The sequence below is a fragment of the Amblyomma maculatum genome, chromosome 1, assembly GCF_055883805.1.
Source record: "Amblyomma maculatum isolate TAMU_Amacu chromosome 1, ASM5588380v1, whole genome shotgun sequence".
Classification (NCBI taxonomy): Eukaryota; Metazoa; Arthropoda; class Arachnida; order Ixodida; family Ixodidae; genus Amblyomma; species Amblyomma maculatum.
In genome coordinates, this window is record NC_139344.1 from 92700452 (window position 1) to 92726197 (window position 25746).

Consider the following 25746-nt stretch of genomic DNA (forward strand, 5'->3'; position numbering starts at 1 on the left):
GGCAGCACTGTTAGGCTCCGTACGCTATTTCGTATGATTGACTTCACCGTAGATGCGCCTCTGAAGGAAAAAAAAAATGAGCGCTGGCTATACCGCACACTTCTTTAATGCGCACAAAGAGCTACAGGATGCGAATGAGCGAGTATCCGTTAGCTTTACTTAAGATACAGTTAATATGGCTTTTAAATGGTTACTGAATTTCTTACTGGCTTTTTTTTTCTTATGCTCATAGAAGATAGCTACAGTACTAACAGAAAATAGGTGTTTAGAAGTTTGCGAAGCACGGTGGTTGCTGAATGTCGCGTGCCACTTTTTCGTTATACCAACTTTAACATCTTGTTTCATGTACACCTCTGCCAAATTGTTTATTTCCGCGTATACCTGATGAGCAATGTAATACTCGGATGCCAGTATATCTGAGCGAGCACAACACATGTTTTTGGTGTAAATCTTTTTCACTAACATTCCAAAGTGCCTATTTTTGTTTTTCGGCGCTCTTTTATCTTATTTGTCTTTTTTTGTAGGCATCTCATTTGTTCTGCGCACTTTTCCTGAATATACACGTGTGATGTCACCCTTTCTGTTGCTTCACGGGTGCTCGCATTTTGTACGGTGAGTCTCCATCCACTTCAGAACAGAGAGCAACCATAGTCTTTTGCTCGGCTTGTTCGTATTGATCATGATGACTTGGAGCTCCATGAAGGGTCAGAAAGAGATAGCATGGCATGCACCTTAAGTTGCCTAAAACTGCACGGCAGAACTATAGAGGTTATAGCAAACATCGATCGCTACTATTTGCTCGGCCCGTTCCACTCAAGGATATTTGTAGCGGAAGGTTATTTTGCTTTTGCGTCCCAGAAAAATGTATACAATAGGTCGAATTTGTTTAAAATTTATTTTCCCACCCATAGTTTGATTAATTCCCTTGCTCTTCTTGATTGCAATTTGGATTTTACTGATTGTATTCGTTGTACTCATTACTCTCATTGTATGCTTATATATATTTGTTTTACGAGATTTTTTGTTGTTGTTTTAACATCTTTGACTTTCCTCATGTACTGTTTTAAAATGTACGTAAGTCCCCCCCCCCTTATGCAATAACCTGTAAAAGGTCCTTAAGGGTTCAATAAATGATGATGATGATGATTAAACCGACAGCGTGCCACCATACCTACTACTACTGTGCGCAGGATAACATTTTACAATTTTCAAAGGGCCCTCTGTGGGCAACTTTTGAGTTGCATGATGCCCGAGCTGCCATTGTTCATGGTACTGGAGTTTACAGGAAAATACCAAAAGTGCTCCGCCCCAGCAATAGACATGGCTTCCCTATGCAATGAGCAATTTATCACGAGAAGGAATGTTAAAAAAAAAAATCAAACACCAGTGCTTCTTCCCTGGCCACAGCCTCACCGCCTCATCGTAATGCTTGAAGCGAGAACAAACATGTTCTGCAGCGGGCCACATCAAAGTAATTTGCGGCGAGTGCAGTTTAATAAACAGTTGAACGCGTGCCTTAAGTGCTTTTGGCAGCCAGTTTAACAATAACCTTTACGAAAGGATCAAACAGTAACAGGACTAGTGCCGATGGTAATTGAAATCGAAGTTAGATTAAACTTTTCAGTTTCAAGCTGAGCTTTTTTTTATTGCAAAAAAAAAATCATTTTTCGCGATTGTATTGAAATGTGCAAGTGTGGACTAATAGTTGTCTGCGTAGTTATCAGTCAGCGGTGGGAAAAAAAGTTAGTCATAATTCTTCTTTATTCGTTTTTTTTTCGTTGGTAAAGAAGCTTCGTCGAGTACTCGTTGCAGCAAGAATAATAATGTTAGTTCACTTTTCTTTTCTTCTATTCATTCCTTATAGTCCCGAAGTAATTGCAGTCTTTGGGGGAGCCGCTACGCCCAATAACGTAGTGGAATTTCCATGTGTGGTTAGGCGCTCAATGTGAATAATAAAGACCGCCCTTTATGCAAATACTTTAGTCACCGGAATACAAGCCTATTTTTGTTTGTGTACACTCTGCTGCCTAAAATAAAGATTTAACGTAGTACATGGCTCGCCGCCAAAACGTGGTATACAACCACGTCACCTAGCTTATACGTGTGTAAATTGAGGGTTACAGGAGGACTGTAGAATTAAAATGTTTGCGCTGTTTTGGCTGTACTATGCTGTGGTTAGCGAATTTCGTGCTCATTAATTACCAGTAAGGGTTGTACAAAGCTGACCTAACTCAAAAGTGTGAAGAAAACAGCATAAAAATTAAGCCTTAAACATTTAAACAATAGGTGGTATTATTGTGACCCGATGTTTTTGATAATGTAGCGAGAGATGCAAACGAAAATGATCGCCGTTAGCAGGCACGAAGACGGCACTTTGAATTCCCCAACAAATCCTGATTGATTACACTGTGAAACTCAAGACGAAGAAATATTTTTAAGCAGGACAAGGGTGAGGACAGCGGATGATAAGGGGCTTGTCAGAGTTCCTTAGCGCGTAATAAGCGAACACAAACGGAATGAGGATTTGCAGAGAATAAGGCTCATTGGTAATGTTAAAAAAATTTGTCACATTACGTAGTGGTCGCGACTCGCGAAAGACGCGAGTAAAAGGAAGATTACAACGGAAACGTTTATCCTCTAATGAATTCTTAACTCTGCGCACGGTAATGACGCTTGAGGTCGTTATCGTCAGCGGAAGCGAGCACTTGTCGTTAAGAAATTGCCGTTAAGCGTCAAAGACGTTTAAAGACAATTACCACTGAACAGGAGGATTTGTCACATGATGACGAAAACGAATACTAGAAATACTATGCGCGTCCCAGCGTGATCCTCAGTGGCGACGAAAATAAATCCTTTCCGTGTCGCATTCCGCCGCAGTGGAGCAATGGGGCGCTCGATTTCTGTGCCCAAGGGTGCGAGATCGAATCCCGGCCGGCCACTTTTTGACGAGGTCGAAAAGCAAGGCGCCGGGAGCTGTGCGATGTCTGTGAGCGTGAAAGAACCCCAGGTGGTCTAAATTTCCTTAGAAAAACCTTCCACTACGGCGACTCTCATACATGAGTTGCTTAGAGACTTTGAACGCCATAAACCGAACGAAACCATTCCGAGTAGCTGATATGCCCCTCAAACACAGCGCAAAAGAAGAGGATAAACTTTGATCACAAAAGCTTGCAAGGAAGCTAAACTTTAGCATTCGAAAGCACAGGTGTGATGCTTAGGGTGTGAAAATGCAGAACAGAGATCTGCTCAGAATTTTGTGTCACTTTCAGCGCACATTGCTATGAAGCGTTCATGTGCGTGTTCTCGTTGCTAAGCTCACCGCTCGAGCGCCCGTTTTGCTTCAGAAATACTAACAGAGGAGTATAAAAAAAGGGCGATCAAGCGAAAACTCCATGTCCCGTGAGCAAGTTTGGTTTCAGCAAAGCCGTAATATTGTGTGTTCCGGCATATATAACCAACTGGTTACTATAACAAGTAACGGTGGCGCCTACGCGTGCTGCCTGCAGAATACGCTTAATCTGCCGCTGTGTGGCCCTTGTTCTGTTTTAAGGCACATTCTCTGTGACTGGACTTCAACAGCGTTATGGAAGAGATACGGACGGCTGCTTGATGCACCCAAACCATGCATAGCACATTTTATCTCATCTCACTGCCATTAATATTCGTTCTTAGAGAAGGGCATCTCTCCAACTACTTAATCAATCCTGCCGTGTAGCAAACTAAGAGGAAGTTCAGTAGGGACTGTGGAAAATTGTTAACTGCAGAATATGTACTGAGCGTGTGCGCTTGCACTCGGTTTTCTCGAAAGCATCAAGAGCGTCAGGCCTTCAGCCAGCTGCTCTGGTGACTGCTGCGGTAGTTCATTTTTGGCACGCGTGAGAAAGGAGGATAGATAACAACTTTTGGCTCCATTTTTTTGTTGCTAATAATACGCACGATATTACTTCACACGAATCACTCGGTGTTGTCGGGCTGCCAGCCATAAATAATTTATTACTGAATTTCTTTTTCATACCAGTTTCGGCCTCGGTTTTAGCAGTTGAGCGATGACTGTGATGTAGGAGTGCAGTCTAGGCGGGACGGATGAAAACTGCGGTATAATTGCTGCTTCTCAACTTAAGCGTGATTCTTGTCCGCGAGGCACGCTATAGGCTTTAGCACTGTGTTGTGTTGGGTTGGGTTTTGTGACGCATAATCAACTGAGGCTATCATGCGCCAAGAGCAAGATTAAAATAAATACATGTTGTAGCAGTGACAGTGAGTGCTGAAAGAACTTGTTGCAAAACACTCTTTCTTTTTAGAAACTTCCAGCACATGATACCTCTACAATTGCGCTTTGTCCTGAGAGTAGGATGAAGTGGAATTCAATAGCATTATTGTAAAATATAGTAAAACGCTTTTGCTATATTTTTTCGAGTTTTGAGCAAGAAAGTAAAGTGTGGTTGACAATGAGCACCTGTCCATAATCTTCGCATGTAGTTTGCCTTGTTTCATTAGTAAAACGTTGTGTCTACGTTGAGTATGACCGATACGAAGACGGCATACTATAACTTCCATGAACTGTTCCTGACATGTTCTCGATTTCCATTCTCCTAGAATGGGCTTTACTAGGTGTAATTTGTTTTTCATTTGGTTATTCCATGTCGATTGTCATTTATACTTCCGTTTAACCTTCAGTAATTTCATATAGTCTCTACGACGTAAGTTTGCGTTCTTTACCTTCTTGCTCCAAACTCGTGAAGCACCCCTTCTGCCCAGTTATTGCCTTCACTGCCTATGTGGCTTAGCAACCGGCAGAAAATAATTTTAATCCCTTGTGTTCTGATTTTTATTGTGTTGTGTATTACGTCAGCGATTGAAAGTTTGACGAAATTTTTTTGTAGTGCTGAATGTGCTCAGATATTTTGTGTAAATTATGCTGTTTCTGATCTCGTTTACATTTCTTTTCACGATTACCAATACAGCATAAAATTCCGTAATTATTGATGGTAACCTAAGAAGCCTTTTTTTTTTTTTTTTAACTGCCCTCCATTCCTGCACATCCAACATACAAGGCAAATTTTGAACCGCCTGATAAAATTCTCCATATTTATCACAATTGTATTTTAATGCAAGGTATTTCTGCATAATATGTTCCGGTGGGGTTTTTCTTTTGTTGAACCGTCTAACAGTAAGATCTTGGATTGTTGAAAGTTGAACAATGGGGGCAGTGGGCTGGTGTTTTGAGCAATATCAGGCCGGGCGTTTCCTTATTCGACAATGTGATCCGAATTGTCGAACTTCAAAAATAAGCATTTTAATCTCGTTCAGTTGCCTCTCTACTGCAGATTAATAAAATGGCGTCTATTACAATTATCACTCAACAAATACAGATGCCGTCTCTGTACTTGATAATATTGAAGAAAACATTTGTTTTGGCAGCATTTCACTCGCAACTACGTCGTTATATAATTATGCGATGCGGGAAAGCCAACTCAAGGAGCTATAAAATGCGCATTTTCGACTTAGGGTATTTTCGCCCACACTGCCGATAGACGAAATAGAATTACGGGGCTCACCTCTGATGTCAACGCCCTTCAATTTTTTTAATGCAATGTTTCCCCATAAATTTAAGATATAAAGTTAATTGCATAGTTTAAGTTGATCAGTCGTTTAGTCATCAAGGCTTATAACGCACGTAATGTCCGCCTTACAGCAAAAGTCGCCTGCAGAGCCTACAGAAATGTATCTCTCGTATCTCTGTTCACTCATGATGTGTTTCTTATCGCTGTGCTCTGTATTAATGCGAAAGTATTATATGTTCTACTAGAAACGAAACCGCGCTTAGGGCGGCATGTCAGTAATGACCACATAAAATCAGGAACAGTTGATTAAAAGATGATATATATTCGTTATGACACCAAATTTTAAAAACTTTTCTTGTATTCGCAGGCAAGTAAAATACCTCAGTAGAAAAATCGGTTAATATTTAAAGGGTGCCAATCGGACCCGGGACGTTCGGATTGTGAGACAGGCACTCTACCCACAGTCGATGAAGGCTTTTACAACCGTACTAACTATGGTCTCTATACCCGTACTAACTATGGCCACCAAATATTGAAGTGCTTACTACCACAAGCTGTTAATTTTTCAGTTATCCCGTCAAACTAATCTATACCATAGTCTGTGAACAACTACTCAAGTAAAATTGTATCTGCAATAAAAAGTGCAATACTGTGCCCGCAATATTAGTCCTGTCGAATGTACTCTCATATATGCATCTAAAGCCGTCGCTATGCCTATATTTGCTTTTCTTATTTTGTAAATTTTTTCTCTGCACTGCTGGCCTTGCTTTGAAGACGGGGTGTGCTGGACTTTGTCAAACCATTGCAGGCTTTTTGCTAGCACCCTGTAGCATCACGAGCATTGTAAAACCGATATTGATGCTAAATAAGCGATTTCTGGTTGTATCTGTACACATCTAATTTTTAATGTACAAGTTTGTAAATGAATGAAACGCGAACAAGACAGTTTAAATGGAAACAGCGAAACAACAATTATTTCATCCCCACTTAGTTTGCGCAAAGACCACTACCTGAAAGTGTGAATAGAAATAGCTCCTGTGTGTTACCCGGTAGCTTATATTTTCTTGTTTCGGCGGTAATGTGTGCCTGCTTGCGCCATGGGTTGACACTAAGTGTACATGCGAACAGATGTGGCCATATTGCACGTGTGCACACATACCTTGTTTCGCACATACTGAAATAGTGTTTGTTTATACTGGTTTAATACTATGCAGTTAATAAATTCACATGTAGCATTACTGGTCAATATTCTTCGAAGGGGCACTATTTGACGCATGGAACAGCCAAGTCCAGCTTTCTGGGACGCCACGCGATGTCGTAATTGCGGTTTTGCAAACCTTAATTAGAATGACCTAAGGTTCCATTGCGTAACAAAATTTCGCTTCAGAAGTTTGTCCTGCGCTCACAACGAGTAATTAAGACTGTCGTAGAAATATATTTTTACATAAATCGACTACAATCCTGCCGAGAGAGGATATATTGAATAGTATGGTTCAGTTTTACGATATATGAATAATTAAAATTATATTCAAAATCTTTTTCACTGAAATTCCCTCAAAACTTTTGTGTATGTGATATAGTCATTCCTCAAGAGAATGTCTTCAGTACGCTTCTTTCTTAACCCATGATAAGTAGTGCCAGAAGATGTGCATAAAGATGCCTAGCGACATCCTACCGCTCAGGAATTTTGATCACAGAATTGATCCGGAACTCGTAGATAAGGATGTGCCAAACACTTAAGAATGTAGAGTTTACTAATCAGCGCCTAAAGTGATTGGCCTAAAGAAGCGTGGATTAAGACACTCTAAAGGAGCCCTTGTTTGAAATGTCTTTTAGTTTAAATAAATTCTTATAGCAAAAGTGAGCAAGTAATATTCGGTTTTAATCATAACCAGCCATTTGAACTTATCTCGAATATTTTGTTAGAGCTCCCATACTAACAAAACTTCTTCTAGTCGGAAAAAGGTCCTCTGTAAAACGACTAGATTTTAAACGTACATTAATCGACATACTGACGTCTAAGAAAATTATTTGCTCGGCAGTCTGTCGATGGTACTATCAAGAAGGGCTCCTCATCTGCATATTATAGTCGCTGCGATGGAGAAAAATTAGTTGCGCAGGACGCTATTCATAGCAACCACGTCGAGAGTTTCGCACCGGCAGCTGCTCAACTTGCACGAAAAAAAAAAAAGAGGCTGGAAAAAAAAAATGCGTGCCTAATCACAGCCGACGATGATTTCTCCCAGCTGTCGCCCACCCTAAGCGCGCCCGCAACGCTTGGCGGCGGTGTGTCGCACGTAGCGCCACCTTCGTCCTTCATCGCGACAGGCTGCATCACTCTCCTCGTACGTCTCACTGGCCCTGACGAAGCTTCTGGAATCTGGAAACATCTTTCAGATGCTCTACACCCGGGCTTCTTTTTTTATCAAGACGTTTTCTTTTTTTTTTTTTCATCTACGTTTTCACAGCTGATTTCGACGGGAGTTTTCGTGCTCGTATGACACATGCGACAAATCCAGCACTTTGACACTTTCTCGCTGCTTTTTCGATCGCGGGTGCATTATTCATATTCCCCAAGAGAATTACGCAGCGATCGTATAACAAAAAAAAAAAAAAAAGTCGGGAGGCAGCGGGCTGCTAATACAGCGCGAATCCCTCATCTGTGGAATCGATCTGCGTAGGTACTTCACGGAGCCCATTCGTCGCTGGCGCCGGGATACGAGTACGCTGTGCGTTCTCTCGGTGACGGCGTCTCGGAGAGGCGCATCGGAGCGCCACAGCATAGAGACGGAAGTCGGCTCCCTAGGACAACTCGCCTGCGACTCTCACGGCGACGAGCAGTGCCTGACGGGATCGCAGAGCCGCCAGGTTCTCTCCTGACGCACCCTGCGCGGACGCCTGCCAGCTTCTATGTCTGTTTCAATTCGGCTTCCTGGCCGCCTCCCTGCCCGTTTCTTTCGTTGTGCATTTGGACAACCTCTCCCTCGGATCCATCAGGACCCAACGCAGCGTCCGGTGCTCCGAACCATTTCTCTCTGTCCCCCCATAGATTCTTTAATTTGTTTTCTATACGACGGCTCTGTCGTGTACCTATTTGATGGTTTGCGTAAATTTAGCGTTCTTTTCGACGTCCGGCATGCTTCGGCGTTCAGCGATAGAAAACATCTCTTCAATAGGGTTATTTGCGCACTAAAGAGCAGCAAGTCTCTAATCGACGCATATCAGCGAAGCTTAAGTGTTTTAAGCCACGTGGATTCTGTTAATTTACCCGTTACGCGTCATGCTGGATGGCGGTGTCAGTCAAGGATACGACTGGTGGTCGCCATGTAGTTCTTTCGCTGTTGGTGCTGAATAAATATTATCCGTGTCCCTTACATTACACTGAATATCACGAATAAAGAACTGAAACTTGTGTGTGGGTGCGGCGAAATTCACGGGATATGTTTTTAGGTGTAACGTGACTGTATGACGTATATGCTATCATTGCATGTTCATCTTTTTAGCTGCGAAAATTGAACCAAAGTCGATACTCAACAACTAGAAAACAACTCCTGAATTATTATTCGTTTCCTTCTTGTCGTAAAAAAAATCATGAACTTGCAGTCTTTCTTGCGAAAGGTGGAAATAACGCCTTTTCTCTCCTCAGACTGATGCGCATTCATGTCATTTTGAAGCATTCGTAGTGTCCTAAATATCTTTTTAGTTTGTGTGAAATAAAAAAAAACATTTGATGCTGATACATTGGGGCTACTGTGGTTTCATTAATTTTGGACTTGATTTTTTTTCACCAAGTCACTTATATTCAAGGAAGGCAGAACAGTCAGTGCTTGTGGACGAGTTGAAAAGCAGGGGCTTGTTAGAGCGTCTCCAAAGCGGCCCTGAGTGCACTACTCAGCGTGCGTGCTCAGAGTGTTTGATGTTAGCTGCCAAGTGGAAGTTCAGAGGCAGACTCATACCGGTTTCCATTGGGCGAACAGGAGCACTTTTAGCTCCACTAAAAGTGCTCTCGCGAGTTTCAGCGCCTACCAGTGGTCGAACAGAAGCAGTAGCGTTGTGTTCTATTGGCAGAGGAGGCGCGCGATTGGGGTCCCGGGAGCAGCCGAGAGCAGTCCTCGGTGCTCCGTCGCCAGCGGTGGAGTACAGAGAGAACGGAGGAAGTCGCGTGACCTTTTTATAGCGCAGCTCTTTGGCGTCCGTTCCTGGGTTTCGCGTCGGCGTCGTCGTCGGCCTCGTAACCAGCTCCGCCCCCCTTTAATCCCCCCAGCGCTAGCAGCGACCGACTGATACCGCTGGATGCCGCTGACGCCGCTAGAGAGTCAAGATAACGTGACTGCATAGAACACCGTCGCCGCCATGCAGAAAGAGGAGGAGAGGGTCCCCCCCCCCCCCTGTTCCTGTGTGGCGGATAGGGTGCGCTTCAGTTGCTGACGCGCCGGTTATTTCACGTAGGCCCCGGCACGTCGACGAATACGTGACCACCTTCCCACGGCTAGACCTGGTTCTTGGCGCTGCGGAAGCGAGGGTATCATATTGTTTGCGTCGGCATCGTCGGCGTTGTCCCTGAAACCAACTCCGCAGCTGGGGTTGACTCACTATCGGCGTCAGCAGCATCAGTCAGTCGCTGCTATCTCTTCCCTCCTCCCTTTATCGCGTTGTCCGCTTGCTGCGCGCGCTTCTGCCCCCATCGTTTGCCGCTGGGTGTACACGCCGCCCCCCCCCCTCTTCCTGCGATTCTCCGGTTGTCAAAGCGCCGGCTCGAACTTAATTCCTTTCTTCGCTCCTCCTCCAATGCAACCCCTGTGCGGTGGCAATCAGAGAGCCAGATCGGTGGCCGCGGATCTGTATATGTGCACCGCCCGAGCCGAAATTGCCGCTGCCGTTCGCCACTGCGAAATTATCTGCCAGTTCTTTCTGAGCCATGAGCGAGACGACCGGTGGAAGTCCTCCGTCTGCTGCTGCTGCTGCTGCTGCTGCTGCTGCTGCTGCTGCTGCTGCTGCTGCTGCTGCTGCTGCTGCTGCTGCTGCTGCTGCTGCTGCTGCTGCTGCTGCTGCTGCTGCTGCTGCTGCTGCTGCCGCCGCCGCCGCCGCCGCCGCCGCCGCCGCCGCCGCCGCCGCCGCCGCCGCCGCCGCCGCCGCCGCCGCCGCCGCCGCCGCCGCCGCCGCCGCTGCCGCCGCTGCCGCCGCTGCCGCCGCCGCCGCCGCCGCCGCTGCCGCTGCCGCTGCCGCTGCCGCTGCCGCCGCCGCTGCCGCCGCCGCCGCCGCCGCCGCCGCCGCGGCCGCCGCTGCCGCTGCGGCCGCCGCGGCCGCCGCTGCTGCCGCTGCTGGCTGCTGCTGGCTGCTGCTGGCTGCTGCTGGCTGCTGCTGGCTGCTGCTGGCTGCTGCTGGCTGCTGCTGGCTGCTGCTGGCTGCTGCTGGCTGCTGCTGGCTGCTGCTGGCTGCTGACTGCTGCTGGCTGCTGCTGGCTGCTGCTGCTGCTAGAGCAGAGGCCCATCGCCGTCGCCGCCAGAATCCAGAGCAGTAAGCGAAGCTGAAGCAGAAGCTCATCGCCGCCGTCGAGAAGACCCTGCCGTTCGCACCGCCGAAGCGGAGGCTCATCGCCACCGTCGAGAGCAACCAGGTGTAAGCGATGCTGAAGCAGAAGCTCATCGCCACCGTCGAGAAGGGAGTCTTTGTTAAAGGAATACGTGTGAAAAAAAAAATTCTGTGATAGCGCATACATGTGTTGCTCGATTTCTTTGCCTCAATCTATCGAAAAGGTGAAACAGCTTATTTGCTGCGCTCAAATTTCGCATTAGGAAGTAACGTAATCGTCAGTAATTTTTTTTATGTAACTTCTGACACGGCCGGCCTCGAGGGAGAGCGCGCGCGCTCTCTCCCTCGAGACCGGCCTCTGGTACTTTGCCGCCCGGAGCCCGGGCAGGACCGTCGAGGAAAATGGCGGAAGACGGCAGCGGTGTCATTCGGCCGGCAGATACGGGCAACGCAAGCGCGGGAAAAGTTTGATCACATGACGCGTGATGTTACGCGCTCCGCCTCGGTACGCTGCTCTCCGAGCAGCGTGAATGTTCCGTTGGAAAGACGAGAACGTGCATCCCCAGTGCTCTCGTGCGGTGCTCTGGCTGCTCCTTGCTCTTGCTCCTGTTCGCCCAATGGAAACCGGTATTAGTTCCTTCGCGGCCGACATTCTGGATGCTCAGCGACTGAGAAGCGTCTCTGAATGAAAGTTGAAAGTGTCTACTTTGCAGCGTGCAAAATTTGCATTTAATCGGTAACCATCAACCGTTTATGACAACTTTCGAAACTCTTACCTCCCACCACAGAAACGCGGTTAATGAAAATCAATTTATGCAACTGAACCGCGTTGTAAAAATGCTAAAGAAATCAGCATCGCTGACTACAGACCTCTAGAACGTGAGTTATTCTCCTAAATGCAGAAAGCGAATTCGAAGGCGAAACAGCTGCAAGACTTTTTTTTATTATTATTTTATGGCGCAGCCATAGTTATTGGTGTCCGCTGAGACAGTTTTCGTCCTTCGATATAAGCCCTTCTTTTGAAAGCCATTTTTCCAAACATCTACCTTACCCGGGTTCGTTCCTGGCCACGGTTGCCGCGTTTCAACGCAGACATAACGCAAGGCGCCTATATGTACGGTCGTCAGCACGGCTGTCTAGAGCGCGCGAACACACCTGACAAGCTTATAAAGTGAAATTTTAAAGCAGGGGCCCGATCCTGGGGAAAAGGAAGGGGCTAAAACGAAGTCGTTTAGGCATACTATTTGCAATGACAACTTCACTGTACCGCTTACAGAGCAGCCCAGCCAATATCTCACTTTGTATACTCCGCAGGACACCGTTCCAGCGCTCCAGACAGCCGTGCTGACGAGTGTACTGTGTTATGTCAGTGCACGCTAGAAATGATTGACTTGTGAAGTTTAGCGTCCCAAAGCGACTCGGGCTATACGAGACGCCGTAGTGGAAGGCTCGGAAACTTTGACCACCTGGGATTCTTCAACACGTGCGCCTTGCAGTTCGGCTCCATCGAAAAGCGGCCACCGCAGCCGGGATCTGATCACACTTCCCGTTGGGTACTGCATGCGAGAGCCCTAAGCACTGCACGACCGCGGAGTGGCGCCGACTAGAAAACTCAAGGGAGAATTGAAATTATCCACAGCCCTGTGTTACGGCGCCCGGTAGCGACCAGCTACTCCAGGACGTTTAATCTCATGAAAAAAAAAAAAGAAGAAAAACAAAACAGACTACTATATCTGGCTATTCTTCATTTTCGCGCTGTTTGTTCTTACACAATTAAGAAACCTAGCAATCAACAGCGTTTCGACGGGTAGCAGAACGTATCAGAAAATCATACATGGACTGTAGTTTAACATGCCCTCGACCAAGAAAACGTACAGTGAAATTGGAGACGCCTCGTGCCGAAAAAAAAAAACGCCGTCTGAAATACTTGCTCAAGATATATATCGGTGATAACAAGGCATAAATTTTGTAAACTACGATCGTTAATGTTTACGATAATTATGGTGGCAAAAACGCTGCGAGGCAAGCCCGCCTCGAGCTCATCGCCAAACTATACTTCCAAGAATGAATGTCTGTGGAGCTGGGGCACGTGACGACGGGGCGCGTAGCCATCGCATTTTTTCAACGCGAGTCCTGGCAAGCGAAGTGCATCAGCAAGGCATGAAACGCGCCCTTTGGTAAAGAATGTGCCTACCTTGGATAATGCATGTGCGTAGGGTTCGCTCGTGGCGGTGCCGCTGTTTTGCAGTTAATTATTTTTGGATTGTTTCGTGGCGGCAGCTTTGATAGTTCGAAGCGGGCACACGTGTCGGTCGTATCGTTTTCCCGCCCCTTACCGATGACGCGGCTTGAAAAGTCAACAGACAACTTGTTGCCACGAAGACCTTTTGGTATCGTTCTTTGTCCTTGGTGTCCACCGTTGTTCCTGCAAATGTGAGTGTGTGTTTTGCAAAGTATTTACATGATAGCTAGTAATGCAATGTAGTTTATACCCACTATGTTTACGTGTTGCCCGTAATACAATACGCAGTTGGTTACGTCACGCTTTGCAGGCTATTTAGATTTTGAAAATGTTCATGGTCGTGTACAAATCAAACAATCTGCGTTTTTTCCCCGAAAACAGTATAAAGCCAACTTTTTTACAAATGCATTTACCCTTTGCATTCTTTTGATTTTCAATCTTATGAACAGATATGAGTGTAATTTTTTTATGTGTGTGTGTGTGTGTACTATGGGCCGCGAGTACTGAAAAAAAAATTCTAGCTCCGACTTTTGCCCCAGTAGATTACCTGCAGTTAGAACATCCACGTTCTGTCATGCCTCAGAAACTTTCAGGAGGCTTGGTCAGGTCACGTAAACTTTGTTGAAAAAAAATTGCGTAAGCATGCATCGCGTACGTTTTGCTGTAGATAATACTAGTTACGTAGCAAAAGAAAAATGTATGCTGACAAGGAAATTGCTTGGTATTGCTAAAGAGCAACATTCGGAGCTTTTAGCAAACCCTTCTGCTATTTTTTACACAAAACCAAGTTTCGTCCTTCGTCATCGAGTACATAATAATTTGCCCCCTTTTTTTTTTTATTACAAAAATCAAGCATTAATGACCACGAATGATACTCGCAAAGACTTCAGCGAATGATTTGTACCACAATGAGCGTGTGAATTTTCCTGTATATGGCAGCTTGATATAGCTAGCTGCAGAATTCTTTTTCTTTTCTTTTTTAGCGAATGGTTTCTAACAATTGCGTCTTCCAGGAGCTCTGAAGTATGTACGCGAAGTGATGTAAATCGCTTTTAAACCTTTCCATGTAGTGGCGGGTGTTCTTATACCCGGGATGAGTGCTGAACATAGAATGGACGCCGATGTCGTCAAAGTATGTATAAGAACGTGGAACAGAAATGCTAACGCTTCGAGTACGCGCTACAAGTGAAATACGATTAACACCGGTTGGAAGTTTAAGGGTCTATCATCCGCTTTATAACTCCATACCACGGAGCACAAACGTCCTTAAACGCCCAACACACATATTTCCGAAGTGGCATTCAAGAATGTATTGAAAGACGAGCCTCCCGGCTGTGTACTCCTGGTGTTCCGAGATAGGTAGAAAGAAAGCAACGTACAGAGTGAGGACGAAATGGTGAGGCACTTAATAAGCACGCTCCAGTGCGGATCTAAGTACTATTCTTTTACCTGTCTTCGATAAATCCCGAAAGAAGCGGCAAGCTTCGGTTTCTCTGGGAGATGCTGCAAAAAGTAGACTGCGCCAAAGAACAAGTGCATGGAGTCGGAGCTGCGCACGCCTATAGCGCCATTGGCTTCGTTAGCATTGGTTGAGGTAGGGAAGGAAACACAACCGGGCGACCGGAGGAACTGAAGTGTCTACTGAAAATGGATGCTGTGAGTGACACTCGCACATATGCCTTCGTTATTGATTTGTGTGTGCAGGGACATACACTATTATGGCCATCCAAGTGGAACATCAGAATTGGATTCGCCGTCTTTCTGATTGGCTATGCTGTTTGGTGACGGCACAACCACGTCGCCTCGCATGGGTAGCTCAGTCTATCGTTAGCATCTGAATGTAGCCATGGCTTACATATCGCCACGCGCTTCCGAAACCCAAGCCTCAGCTGTAATTGTTGTAGGCGTACCCATGGGTACTAACAGGTACAAAGGCATAGTTTTCTTAGCAGACTTTTACAAAGGTGCGAAGTTGTTATAGAAATTAATCAGCAATTTAATTTGGAGCTTATGAACTCGAATATGCCATAGACCGCGCAATATGTCTTGTGTTTTGGTTGGACTATGTCTTTTGAAATACAGATCTCTGTGTACTCTTCTAGGCATGCCACGTATAACTACAACATTGACCACAGAACTGCCTTGGTCAATTTGCAAGTGCCTGATATTGCAATGATTAAGCACTGAATGATCAAGTCTTGTCAATTACTGTTAAACACGTCAAAACAAAGGTAAACAACCGTGAGCCAAACCTGTATTTCGCAGCACACTGCCTTTGGGATGAGCGGATTAAGCCTCTGCTAATTTTTGTTCAAAGTGCAACGAAAAAAAAAAATGAACGACGCTGCTGGAGGGAATTACTTCAACTGGGTAACGGAGAACAGCAGCGCGGATTGCATTCATTATTGATCTGAAATGGCGACCTCACGGTCGTTGTAAGTAGATTTCTACGGGCAAGCGGGCTAGCTTGTCACGCTTCTAGCCCGCGAAAGAATCTGCCTCTAAACTGGCGCCCTCAAGGATATGCGAAAGGCCCAATCATATGCTCGTCTCGGAAAATAAAAATATCGTAAACATTTCACGGAGTAGTCTAGGGGTGGTCTCGTGTTGCACAAATCCCGGCGTCGTTGTCTTCGTCAAAGCCGACACTAAGCGAAAAGTCCTGATTGGTCGAGAGAATCATGATGTCGCCCATATGGCCTCGAGCGGAATTATCAGACAGCCCACAACGCTCACGTTAAACGTGACATCACAAATGGAATGAAGCTGATTCAAGTATGATACATAATGCGAACTGTATAAAAAAGAACTGAACAAGGGTAAATGGTGTACGCCTCACACTCATAAAGATTTCCGCATGTCTCAAATTGATTAAGAGTGTTAGCGCTGCCAGTGAATCCCAGTGCCTGCGTTAACAATTTGCCGTTTTCACTCCACAGAGTACCACTCGAGCTCTGCCTCATTACTAGAGACAGCCGTTAGTATGAACCACTCGCATCAAGGACAATATTTCCGGGGACCAAAATTTTCAACATGTCTATGCGCCATTGATATTGTTATATGGTAGTGATAATGCCGCAGGCGAGAAGAGAAGCGACTAAAGTTCTACTGAAAGAAACTCTTTATTGGGCTGACATTCGTCCGCGAAAAAATAAAGCAACGCGATGGCGTCGAAAGCAAGGATCCTGCTCGTCGGTCGTCTAAGAATGCCCGCAGAATTCAGCAGCGCTTAAATTAAAGTGGGCGAAAAACCATCTAGTAACCGGCCAAAGCAACCTGAAAAGGCTGGAACGATAGGGAAACAGTTGCGTTTTGCTGCGATCATTCGGGAAAGAATATCAGCGCATCTCGCCCTCCAAAAAAAAAAGTGATAAATCCGTGTGCTCGAGGCTGTAGAAAACAAACAAATTAAATAAAGCTTTCAGTGGTTCGCGGCAATTTGAAAACTCGATCTCAGGCAATGAACAAAGGGAAAAAGTGCACATCCTATTCGGGTCTATGCACTTTTTTATCGGTTGCATGGACAGTGATGAGAACAAAAAATCTCCACTTCTCCAAGCAGATGCTTCATTTTCCGCGGTTTAAGTGCACGGCTCTAGAGGAAAGCTGCTATATATTGCCAATTACTCAGCGCTCGTTTTTTTGTGCGGCGCCAAGTTCTTCAATTATGCACCTCATTATTTTTTTTATATTGCCTGATTATCTGTGAACAAAACCTTCCGCAACGTGTGCCACGCAGAAAGCACCTTTAGCCGACCAAGTGCTGCTAGGTATAAGCGGTTTTTTGTGATGAGAAAGTTATAGTTGAAATTTCCATTCATCCGGGAGAAGCGTCACGCATATTATTGGAGACTAGGTTTGATTCGGTTTATACCGTTTAACTTCCCAAAGCGACTGAGGCTATCAGGGACGCAGTAATAGAACACTCCAAAAATTTAGACCACCTGGAGTTCTTTAACGTGTACTCACGTCGCACAGTGCACGGGCGGCCTGATTTTCACCACCTCGAAAAGCGGCCACCCCAGCCGGGATCGAACCCGCATCCTTTGGTTCAGTAGTCAGCCTCCCTAACCACTGTGGTACCACGACGGAGATCACAGGCCACTATACTCATCAAGTTGTACCCCGTCATTTCATTCATATGGGGACCAGGACAATGATTTTGCAGCTCCCAAAATTATGCCTCATGTCAACTTCAGCGGCAATATACACAGCACGAAAGGGGTCCTTAATTATAGTGAGTCTTTTTAATATTACCCCTTCCCTATTCATTATTACGGACGACTCGCCTTATGAACCGTTGGGATCGGGAACCAAACTCTACACTTAAAAGAGGCACGAATATATATGCCCTCTTTTTTTTTTTTTTTAAATACACAGCGCAACAAACATAGGACAAGCGAGTAGACGGGAACAGCGCTGACTATCAACTGCATGATTTATTGAAAGAACACGAATATATACAAAAATGCTCTGACAACCAAGTGCGCATGTTCGCAGATAAAACAACATTTCACTTTAACCAGTTTCGTCAAGATATGAGATTTCTCGGGGATGAATGATAACAGATGGGGTGCTTACGCATGTGTCAGAATTCTTGTGAATGAGATAGGCCTCTTTTAATTCTCGTGTTAATTTCTCTCTGTGTTTGTACAACACTGTAGTTTCTTTGAACAGGGGAGTGCAAGGAGGGTGCAAAGGGGGCTTTTGGCTATATTCCTTGTGGTATAGTGCCAGGTTCGATGACGGGGCTTTTTCTAGGGAGTTTTCATGTTCTCTTAGCCTTATGTTAAGACACCTTCCTGATTGACCAATGTAATCTTTGCCGCAAGTAAAAGGCACTCTGTACACCACTCCTTCTGCGCACGGAAGAAAAGCTACATTATGTTTTACCTGGCATCCCCCACGACCTGCACGTCGTTTTTTGTCATTTATTTTGCCGTCTATATGCCCTCATGCCTAAACTAAAGAGCGCCTTTGCAAGTGCACGGGCGTTTTGACGCCTTCCTTTATTTTTGTGCTCTCCCAAGCATTGGTATTTATATTAATTTTCCTAGATATGTGTAACATTCTCGGTAACCTTCTCATATAGTCGCATATATCCCGCTGCTGCTTATTAAGCTTTTTTTAAATTAATCTTAGCGCTTTGTGTCAGTTTTAGTAGCATTTCCGCTTTTTTTATTCATTGTCTCATTCCATCGTCGTCGTTCTCAGTTTGGCGCGTGTTGGTCGCCCATCGTGTTTTCATTCTGTGTCCGCGCCTATAATAATTAGTGCCGAAATTAAGGAATAGTAATCTTATACATTCGTATTATCCCTGAAAGAGAGCCATGTATCGTTATCACTGCGTCCACGGTAACCGAACAAGTCGAGCGACTTTGAGCGCGTCATGAAGCAGGAACTGAATTTTCAAATTTCCTTCCTATTTCTTTCTAGAATCGGCTATCGGCAAATATTTTTCAGCCTGGTTCCTGTGTTGAGGAGGCCGTGCTGCTCCTCCACTTCTTTCCAGGACATGGGGATTATGCTCATTGCCACGTGGCTTAGAGATGAGGTGGTAGCCGCGTTGCCTGATTGAGACCTATGCACTTGGCGTCGCTGGATTTCTCAGTGTATTCTTAATGTTTTGCGACTATGAAGAAATTTCTGTCTCAAGGCTCTAAAGCAGGCTTCTGTTGGAAAAAAAAATTTGGGTTGGTTGTTGGCATGTTCCGGTCTCCAGGCAGCTGCGTGCACAGAAAAACGCAAGCATTCTGGGCTCAATGGTGTCCCGCACCTTCCTAGGAATTATAACCGTCAGCTGTTTTATCCAGCCTTGACGTGACTTTTCTTCGAATTTTTGCGCGTGCACCGCAACCGAGTGCTATTCAGAATGCCTATTTTTACTGTAATAGCGCCCACCAGGTAGTAGTGACAACTGGAAACGTGAGGAAGCAGTGAACATCTTATCATCGCCTATCTTTGTTTTGGTAGTCAAAGCCTCATATTGAGGGGCTATATACCTAACCATTGCCTGGGGAAATGTTCCTGCCACCTTGGCCTCGCCGCCAATAGCGTAGAAGGCGACTCAAGTGCTGCTGCTATGTCTCTTTTTTCTCTTCTTCTCTTTCTTTCTTTCTCTTCTTCTGAGATATTCCTCATGAGAAAACTAAAAGCTGCTTTTTAACTGCACATATACACATACAAGCATCTCTCAAATTCTCCATTCGCCCGCTAACTCTCTTTTAAGGCAAAAGCATTTAATGGCTCATGCTCGCCATGATGACCTTGTCCATCCGGCCACGAGAAGTGTCACTTCTTCGCGAGATTCCGTGGGATACCGCGAGATTGGGCCCTTTATGTCTCATACTCGCGGCGATGACGCTGTCCGTCCGGCCACGACCATGTCACACCTTAAGTAGTACTACCATTAGTAATGGCTAATAACTAACCAGTCACTAACCAGCATAACTAATGACTGCCTAGTCACTAAATAGTACAGACTAATTAAATAGTTAATAACTAGTACTTATTAGTGATTAGTCATAACTAACTAGTCATGCGTAATGACAGAGATAACTTTGACGTCATCACATGAGGACGTCTTCGACCGTGACGTCTTGACTGGATGTGACGTCCTATCCGCCCATGTCTAATAACCGGAACTGGCGTCACGATTACGTCACATCCGGCCATGCCGTCTCGAAACGCAGCCAGGCAATTCAAGCGTACACGAAGCTGACCCCGCCGGGCATCTGATCCAAGCGTCCATGCGGCGCCTTTCATATAGCGCTTCCTCGAACGCCACACATATAGAAGCAGACGCAGTACAGCAGGCATCAGCGGCATTTTAAATTGGTTTATAGGAAAGAAAAGGCGCAGTAGCTGTCACAATTCTCCGCGGACACCTGATCGAGTCGTAAGGAAAAGAAGGAAGGCGGGAGTGAAAGAAGAGAGGGAGATAGAAGTGCCGTAGTGGAGGGCTACGGACCACCGCGCTATAAAGGCTTTCGCCTCATCAAACTTTAGTGGTCCGAAGTGCCCCCTAGCAATTTTTAATTACCTTTTTCCTCTTCCCCAGTGTGGAGTAACAGGCCAGGGTCTCTACCGCCGGCCGACCTCTTCCCCTCTCCTTTCGTAGAGTAACTTTCTATCTGTTTTCCCTCGAATTTTTTGCGGCAATATACCCCCCAAACGCTTACATAGTTGCGCTCAAATTTCGCATTAGGGAGCATTGTATTCGTCCTTAAAATTTTGTAACCTTCCTTTTCCCTGCGATAAACAAAAGTGACTGATTCTGGCTCCATCCCGATCTCATACGTGCAGCTTAATTTTTAGTCTGCCCAGAGCCACGAGTAGCGATAGACCTATTGCCGCTGAGCCCACCACAGCGCGCACTCATTTCACGTGACCAGCGCACCTGAAAAGTCAGCCATGTCGCACAACTCACAGTAACATTGCACAACTCCACGACCAATCAGCGCTGGGCCATCTTGCCTGCCGACTGCCACCTGCCAGAGCACCTGCCAACTCGACCATTCCAAGTGGTATGACGTCGCACATCTCGATGACCAAAAAAATTACAGGATTTACACTTAGCTTCACTTAAGAGCTTAATGGCGAACGTCTTTCCTCCTCCTTTTCTTCTGGCTCTTCTCCTGTACCTCTATATTGCATGTGTGTACTTGTTACAATCTCAATTCTTTCTTTTATTTGGTTTAGTTGTCGGCGATATCGGCATATCACTCCTCTCCTCGACATTTGAGACTGAACTAACTTACACGTTGCCCTACAGGGCTTTTTACACGGACTGGACCTAACTAGCCGAACAGTTAATTGATTGAAAGACGTTTATAGACAGCCCTGTCATGCACCTTTGCTGCTGGCATCTGTGAGGGCATCTGGACCCAATACTGTCACGGCGGCCGAGGAGGACGCAGGCTTGATTGTCTTTGACATCTACCATAAAGCTTATTTCTGGGACCCAAGTGAACAAACTCTCCAATCTTTGCCCAGAGCATAGCAACGGCCGCGTTGTCGAGTAGTAGCGGAAGGACCCAGTCGATGTAGCTGGCCGGGCGGATGGCAGTTGTAATTTAGTCGAGAGCCCTGATTCGAATGTCAGAATACTCTTGACAGTCCCATACTATGTGATCAGCGGTCGCTGGACTTCGGCAGTGACGGCACATCCCTTCGTTAGGGGCGTTGTGAAATAATCTTTGCCTCAATTACGGGGTTAATTAAGCGTTAGTTTCGAGGCGGAGGACTAATGTCTGCGTGGTCCTCGATAACTCCTCTGGCATAGGGGGAATGGGGCGCGCCTGTTCCTCGGCGCGTTCCTCTCTTCCATTGCGGAGGTGCTCAAGGGCCTTGCATCGTTGCTTCCTCGCGATTGCTTTGAAGGTCGAGGGTTCCAACGGGCAGGTTTCGGTACCCGCTATGGTGGAAAGTGCGTTCGGCGCGGTTGATAATTTGCGTGCTGCTGCTCGCGCCTCGCTGTTGGCCTACTCGTTGCCTTCAATGCTTGCGTGTGCAGGCACCCAAGAAATCGTCGCTCTGATGTTTAGCTTGGGATTGAAGTCGTCAAATGTCTCTAATAAATCACCGGTTATTCTAGGGTATGTTAACGGACTCGAGGTAACTCGTCTGCACTCTTCATACGCGCGAGACGAGTCCGTGGAGAGATAGAATCTGTGCTTGGAATCACATTTTTGGAAGGGTTGTAGGACCCACTGCGCTGCTTCTAAGAAGGTTGCAAGCTCTACTTCCACAATGTCGACGTCATCTAAGATGGGCAGTGTGGATATATACACCACACGATGGATGACACATCCACCCACGCGACTGTCCGGATATACTTGAGAACATCAGTGTCGCTGTTATTGGCATTGGTTGTGGGAACTATTTTCTCTGCCATATCAGTATAGCATATTATTATGGTACTAGTTGTTGGTTCGTTGGCTATGCTGCGGTTATGCACCTTAGCGAAACGCTTTCGTCGCTCCGAGTTGCCACAGCGAGAAGCCATATTTCGCGGCAATGGCCTGCCATCTGTCAGCGAAATTGACGAGGCCCAAGGCGGATACACATAATCATTTGAAGGACGAACTTCTTTGTTTGGAGCAATATGAAGTTCCTCTAGGATGTACCGGCCAGCCAGCTGGGGCACAGCTTAGCCGACCCCTTCCACGAGCAGGTTCATGCAGCTGTGCGCATACAGCTCTTTGAGAGGTGTGTCTTTCGGCAGAACCATGACAATGCGGATGGCTTCTCGGTTGAGCTTTTCAAGGTTTTCAGACTGCCTTATTGTGCCTTCTAGCCGAACGGGAAAATTATGTCGACGTCAGAACCTATCGCGACGTCTCGCGAAGAAATCGCGCGGTCATGAAAGTTTCACCATGAGCCTAAAAAGGTTTATTCTTTATATTATTCTTTATATTGTATTCTTTCTACTAACCAAATAGTTCAATAAAGGGCTGTACGTCATCATGATCTCTAAACCAGGGAGTTCGTAATGGCCCGCAGTTTCAGTATAACAGATTACGTTCAAGGATAACCTGATGCAAGAGAGAGAGGTTTTTTAGTGAAAAGAATAGAGGAAACTGACGCGCGCATAGAAGTTCCTAGCTCTCCTTGCACCGCATCTTTGGGGCTGGTGTTCTCTAGAGCTGGTTCAGCCAAATGACAGTGGCACCGACGGCCCACCATCCATGCGATCGTGTGCAGGAGCAGTCGGGAGTGGCGAAGTAAATAGAATGAAGTGTCACCGCATAGCCAGTTATGAAATTAAGTGTGTTTGAGTGTTTGGGAGGGGGGGGGGGGGGGGGGGGGATGGACGCAGCCTGGTGGGCTTTTCGCCTTTGTCCGCCCAGTAATATCGAGACGCTTTAATAGGACTGCCACACTTGTTATATGAAAGACTCATTATTCTGTAAAGAATGTTATCTGGAAGAAGTAAAGGGTAGCCGCAGATTTATGGACGTGACACGCTCTTCTTTGTACCAATATCCTGAATGTCTACATAAGGTCTCAGAAAAGATGAAACATAATTTGGATTGCTGCATGCGACATGTGCTTAAATTAGCACCCCTGGAATAAACTTCAGTCCTAATACTTAATGCGTTACAAAAGAACTATGAGTAATGCTATAGCATTCACGGATTACAGTCCACGACATTCTGTTGCGACTGCATGTTGCGAATTACCAGCGTAGAGCACGAGGAAGTTGGCTGGCACTAATCTGCGCCTATTTTGAATGCATTTTGAAATAAACTGACTCGATCAAAGCTCGGAAAAATCCCAAGCATTGCTCGAACCTGTTACGTATACCGGCGTAATAGGCTCAATCGCTATAAAGTAGCGGAACATACCACAAGTAACATTTGTATATAACGGAACTTCCTGCAACAGCGCAGACACGCGCGCATGCGTCATAAGACAGAGTTTACTTTTATAGCCTCCCGACCAAACTCTGGGGACTAACACAGAACCCGGTTGTTTCAAACCAGTAGACATGGGCTGAAAAGCGCTTTACGCTTTGCCGCTGAGACAGGTGTCGCAGTGTTTTCACGAGGCCTACGTTACGACATTTCGGCCGCTAGAAAACGAACTCCGCTAGGCTCGCGCCAAAACTTTGTCGTCGTCCTTGCTCTATGCTCTCCAGAATCGGCGCGCTTTCGTGGGCTTCGCTGAACGATACCGTCGCGGACCGGGAACCTATATGCTGACTCTCGCAGTATATTTCCAACCTCATTGAAAGTTACTGCTACCGTGGCCCTTTCCTCCGCACTACGCATGCCGGGATTCGTAGCTGCGCTGCGCCGGCGGCAGAAGGTCTTAGCGACGCACCTCTGCAAACGCCACACCGGCGCCGCCGGACAGGGAGACTATAAACGAGGCCGAGAACTTCTTTTACGTCTCACGTCTTTCGACACACGGCGGCTGAGTCGTTTGTCTTGCCCTTTCGTCGCGTCCACCCTCTGCAGTCATCATTCAGTCGGTGGGCGGCTTATAGGGGTGCGCGAGATAGCGAAGCTGCGTCGGCCTCCTTTTTTCCCCCTCGCCTTCTTCATATCAGCTTGCTCGGGGCGAATACATTAAGCCCGAGGCGTTTATCCTCTAATCGCTTGATTAGATTACTGCAGCCGTCATTCCGCTCCGCGCTGTGCAGTCCTGGCCCCAATTGTGGCATGGCCCCGGTGCGCGAGGGGGTTTCGCTGTGTTTTTTTTTTACCTCTTCCCCTCCTCTCTCTGCGAAGACGAGGAATCATTTCTCGTTGAATGAACTCCCAGGGCAGCCGGAAAAGAGCGGAGGGGAGAAAGAAAAGAAAGAATTATATCAAAGAGAGAGAATTGGATAGGCTTGTAATGATGATTCTTCCTCGTGCGTCCATCATCTCAGCCTTTGTACTTTTCTGGGTCTTCATATGCGTCCCTTGTGAATTAAAGATAAAGGAAGAGAAAGCTACACAAGTGACGTTTCCCGATTAGGAGTACTCATGAGTGCCTGCAGCATAAAAAAAAATAATCGAGATGGGCCCAAAGGTGATCAAGGAAATGAAAGAAGGGAGTGGGCGGGAGGGGGGGGGGGGGGGCAGCTTACGATCAGGAAAGCCGCCGCTGAAAAGAGTACCCGTGCAGGTCATCGATCGGGCGTTTCAGTTTATGTTCTAAGGCAAGAAAAAAATACTCGTGTAGTTCAAAACTGTCCAGTACAGCAATGTCAGTGAAACCTGAATCACTGATCTGAGAAATTTTCGGGAAGCGAAGTAGGGAAGCTCTTCTTCGGAAGATATCAGTCGTAAGTGCTCAGCTTCCTTCACTAAAGAAGGAACAGTTCTTAATTTCTGTGGCTGCTTTCTTAAGGTCCATCGAAGAACAAGCTACGAGTTCAGAGGCTGAAAAGTAGCTCGAGCGACACAGATATTTTGACATGAGAGTAGTGTTTTTTTTTTTTTTTTAACACAAAGGAAAAAGGCGACAATCTTTACTACGTACGCGGTTTCTATTGGATGCCCTATTCGCATGTGTTGGTTTGCATGCGCTTACCCTTGTGCCATCCTTGCCAATCTGATCCCTAGTTGTGTTTTCTTTTTAACTTCGAACAGCTATCACTTGAAATTTTCTTGCATAATGGTACTTTAAGGTACTGAAAATGGAGTGGCACCACTGAACAGCCCTCTCACGAAGAAAGTGTACGGTTGTGGGACAGCGACAGCAATGGAGTTAACCGTGCAGGATGTACCCCATATTTTAGGAAAAGCTACAATCAACATGTTAGTGGCCACTAACTGCGAGCGCTGTTTATGCAACGCTCGGCCTTCTTGCATTCAGCCATTTCGGCGAGCGCAGAAAATAGTCAAGGAACCTCAGAATTGAACCACACCTGTCAACGGGGAACGTTTGAGGGTTTCATGGATGCATCACAAG

The 25746-nt window shown here is 46.1% G+C and overlaps 2 protein-coding genes across 8 annotated transcripts in view; one reads left to right on the forward strand and one right to left on the reverse strand.

Annotated features, from left to right (window-relative positions):
• LOC146203178 (uncharacterized) overlaps positions 1-9296 on the forward strand; it is a 20396-nt gene extending 11100 nt beyond the window's left edge. Inside the window, exon 2 of the mRNA XM_084588549.1 lies at positions 8246-9296. Within this exon, the coding sequence (XP_084444675.1) occupies positions 8246-8444 (199 nt within the window). The 3' untranslated portion in view covers positions 8445-9296. The remainder of the gene's footprint in view (positions 1-8245) is intronic.
• The window catches only part of LOC146203176 (uncharacterized), a 152054-nt gene that overhangs the window by 91998 nt on the left and 34310 nt on the right, over positions 1-25746 (reverse strand). For 5 of the 7 annotated variants that reach the window (XR_014703823.1, XR_014703821.1, XR_014703822.1 and 2 more), the window contains exon 2: positions 13291-13521. Coding sequence is in view for 3 of the 7 variants with exons in the window: in XM_084588550.1 (XP_084444676.1) it covers positions 13291-13521 (231 nt within the window). In the remaining 4 variants the exon portion in view is untranslated. Of the gene's footprint in view, positions 1-157; positions 694-13290; positions 13522-16449; positions 16624-25746 lie in introns of those variants that run through there. The other 2 variants (XM_084588551.1, XR_014703824.1) reach the window with 2 other exon arrangements.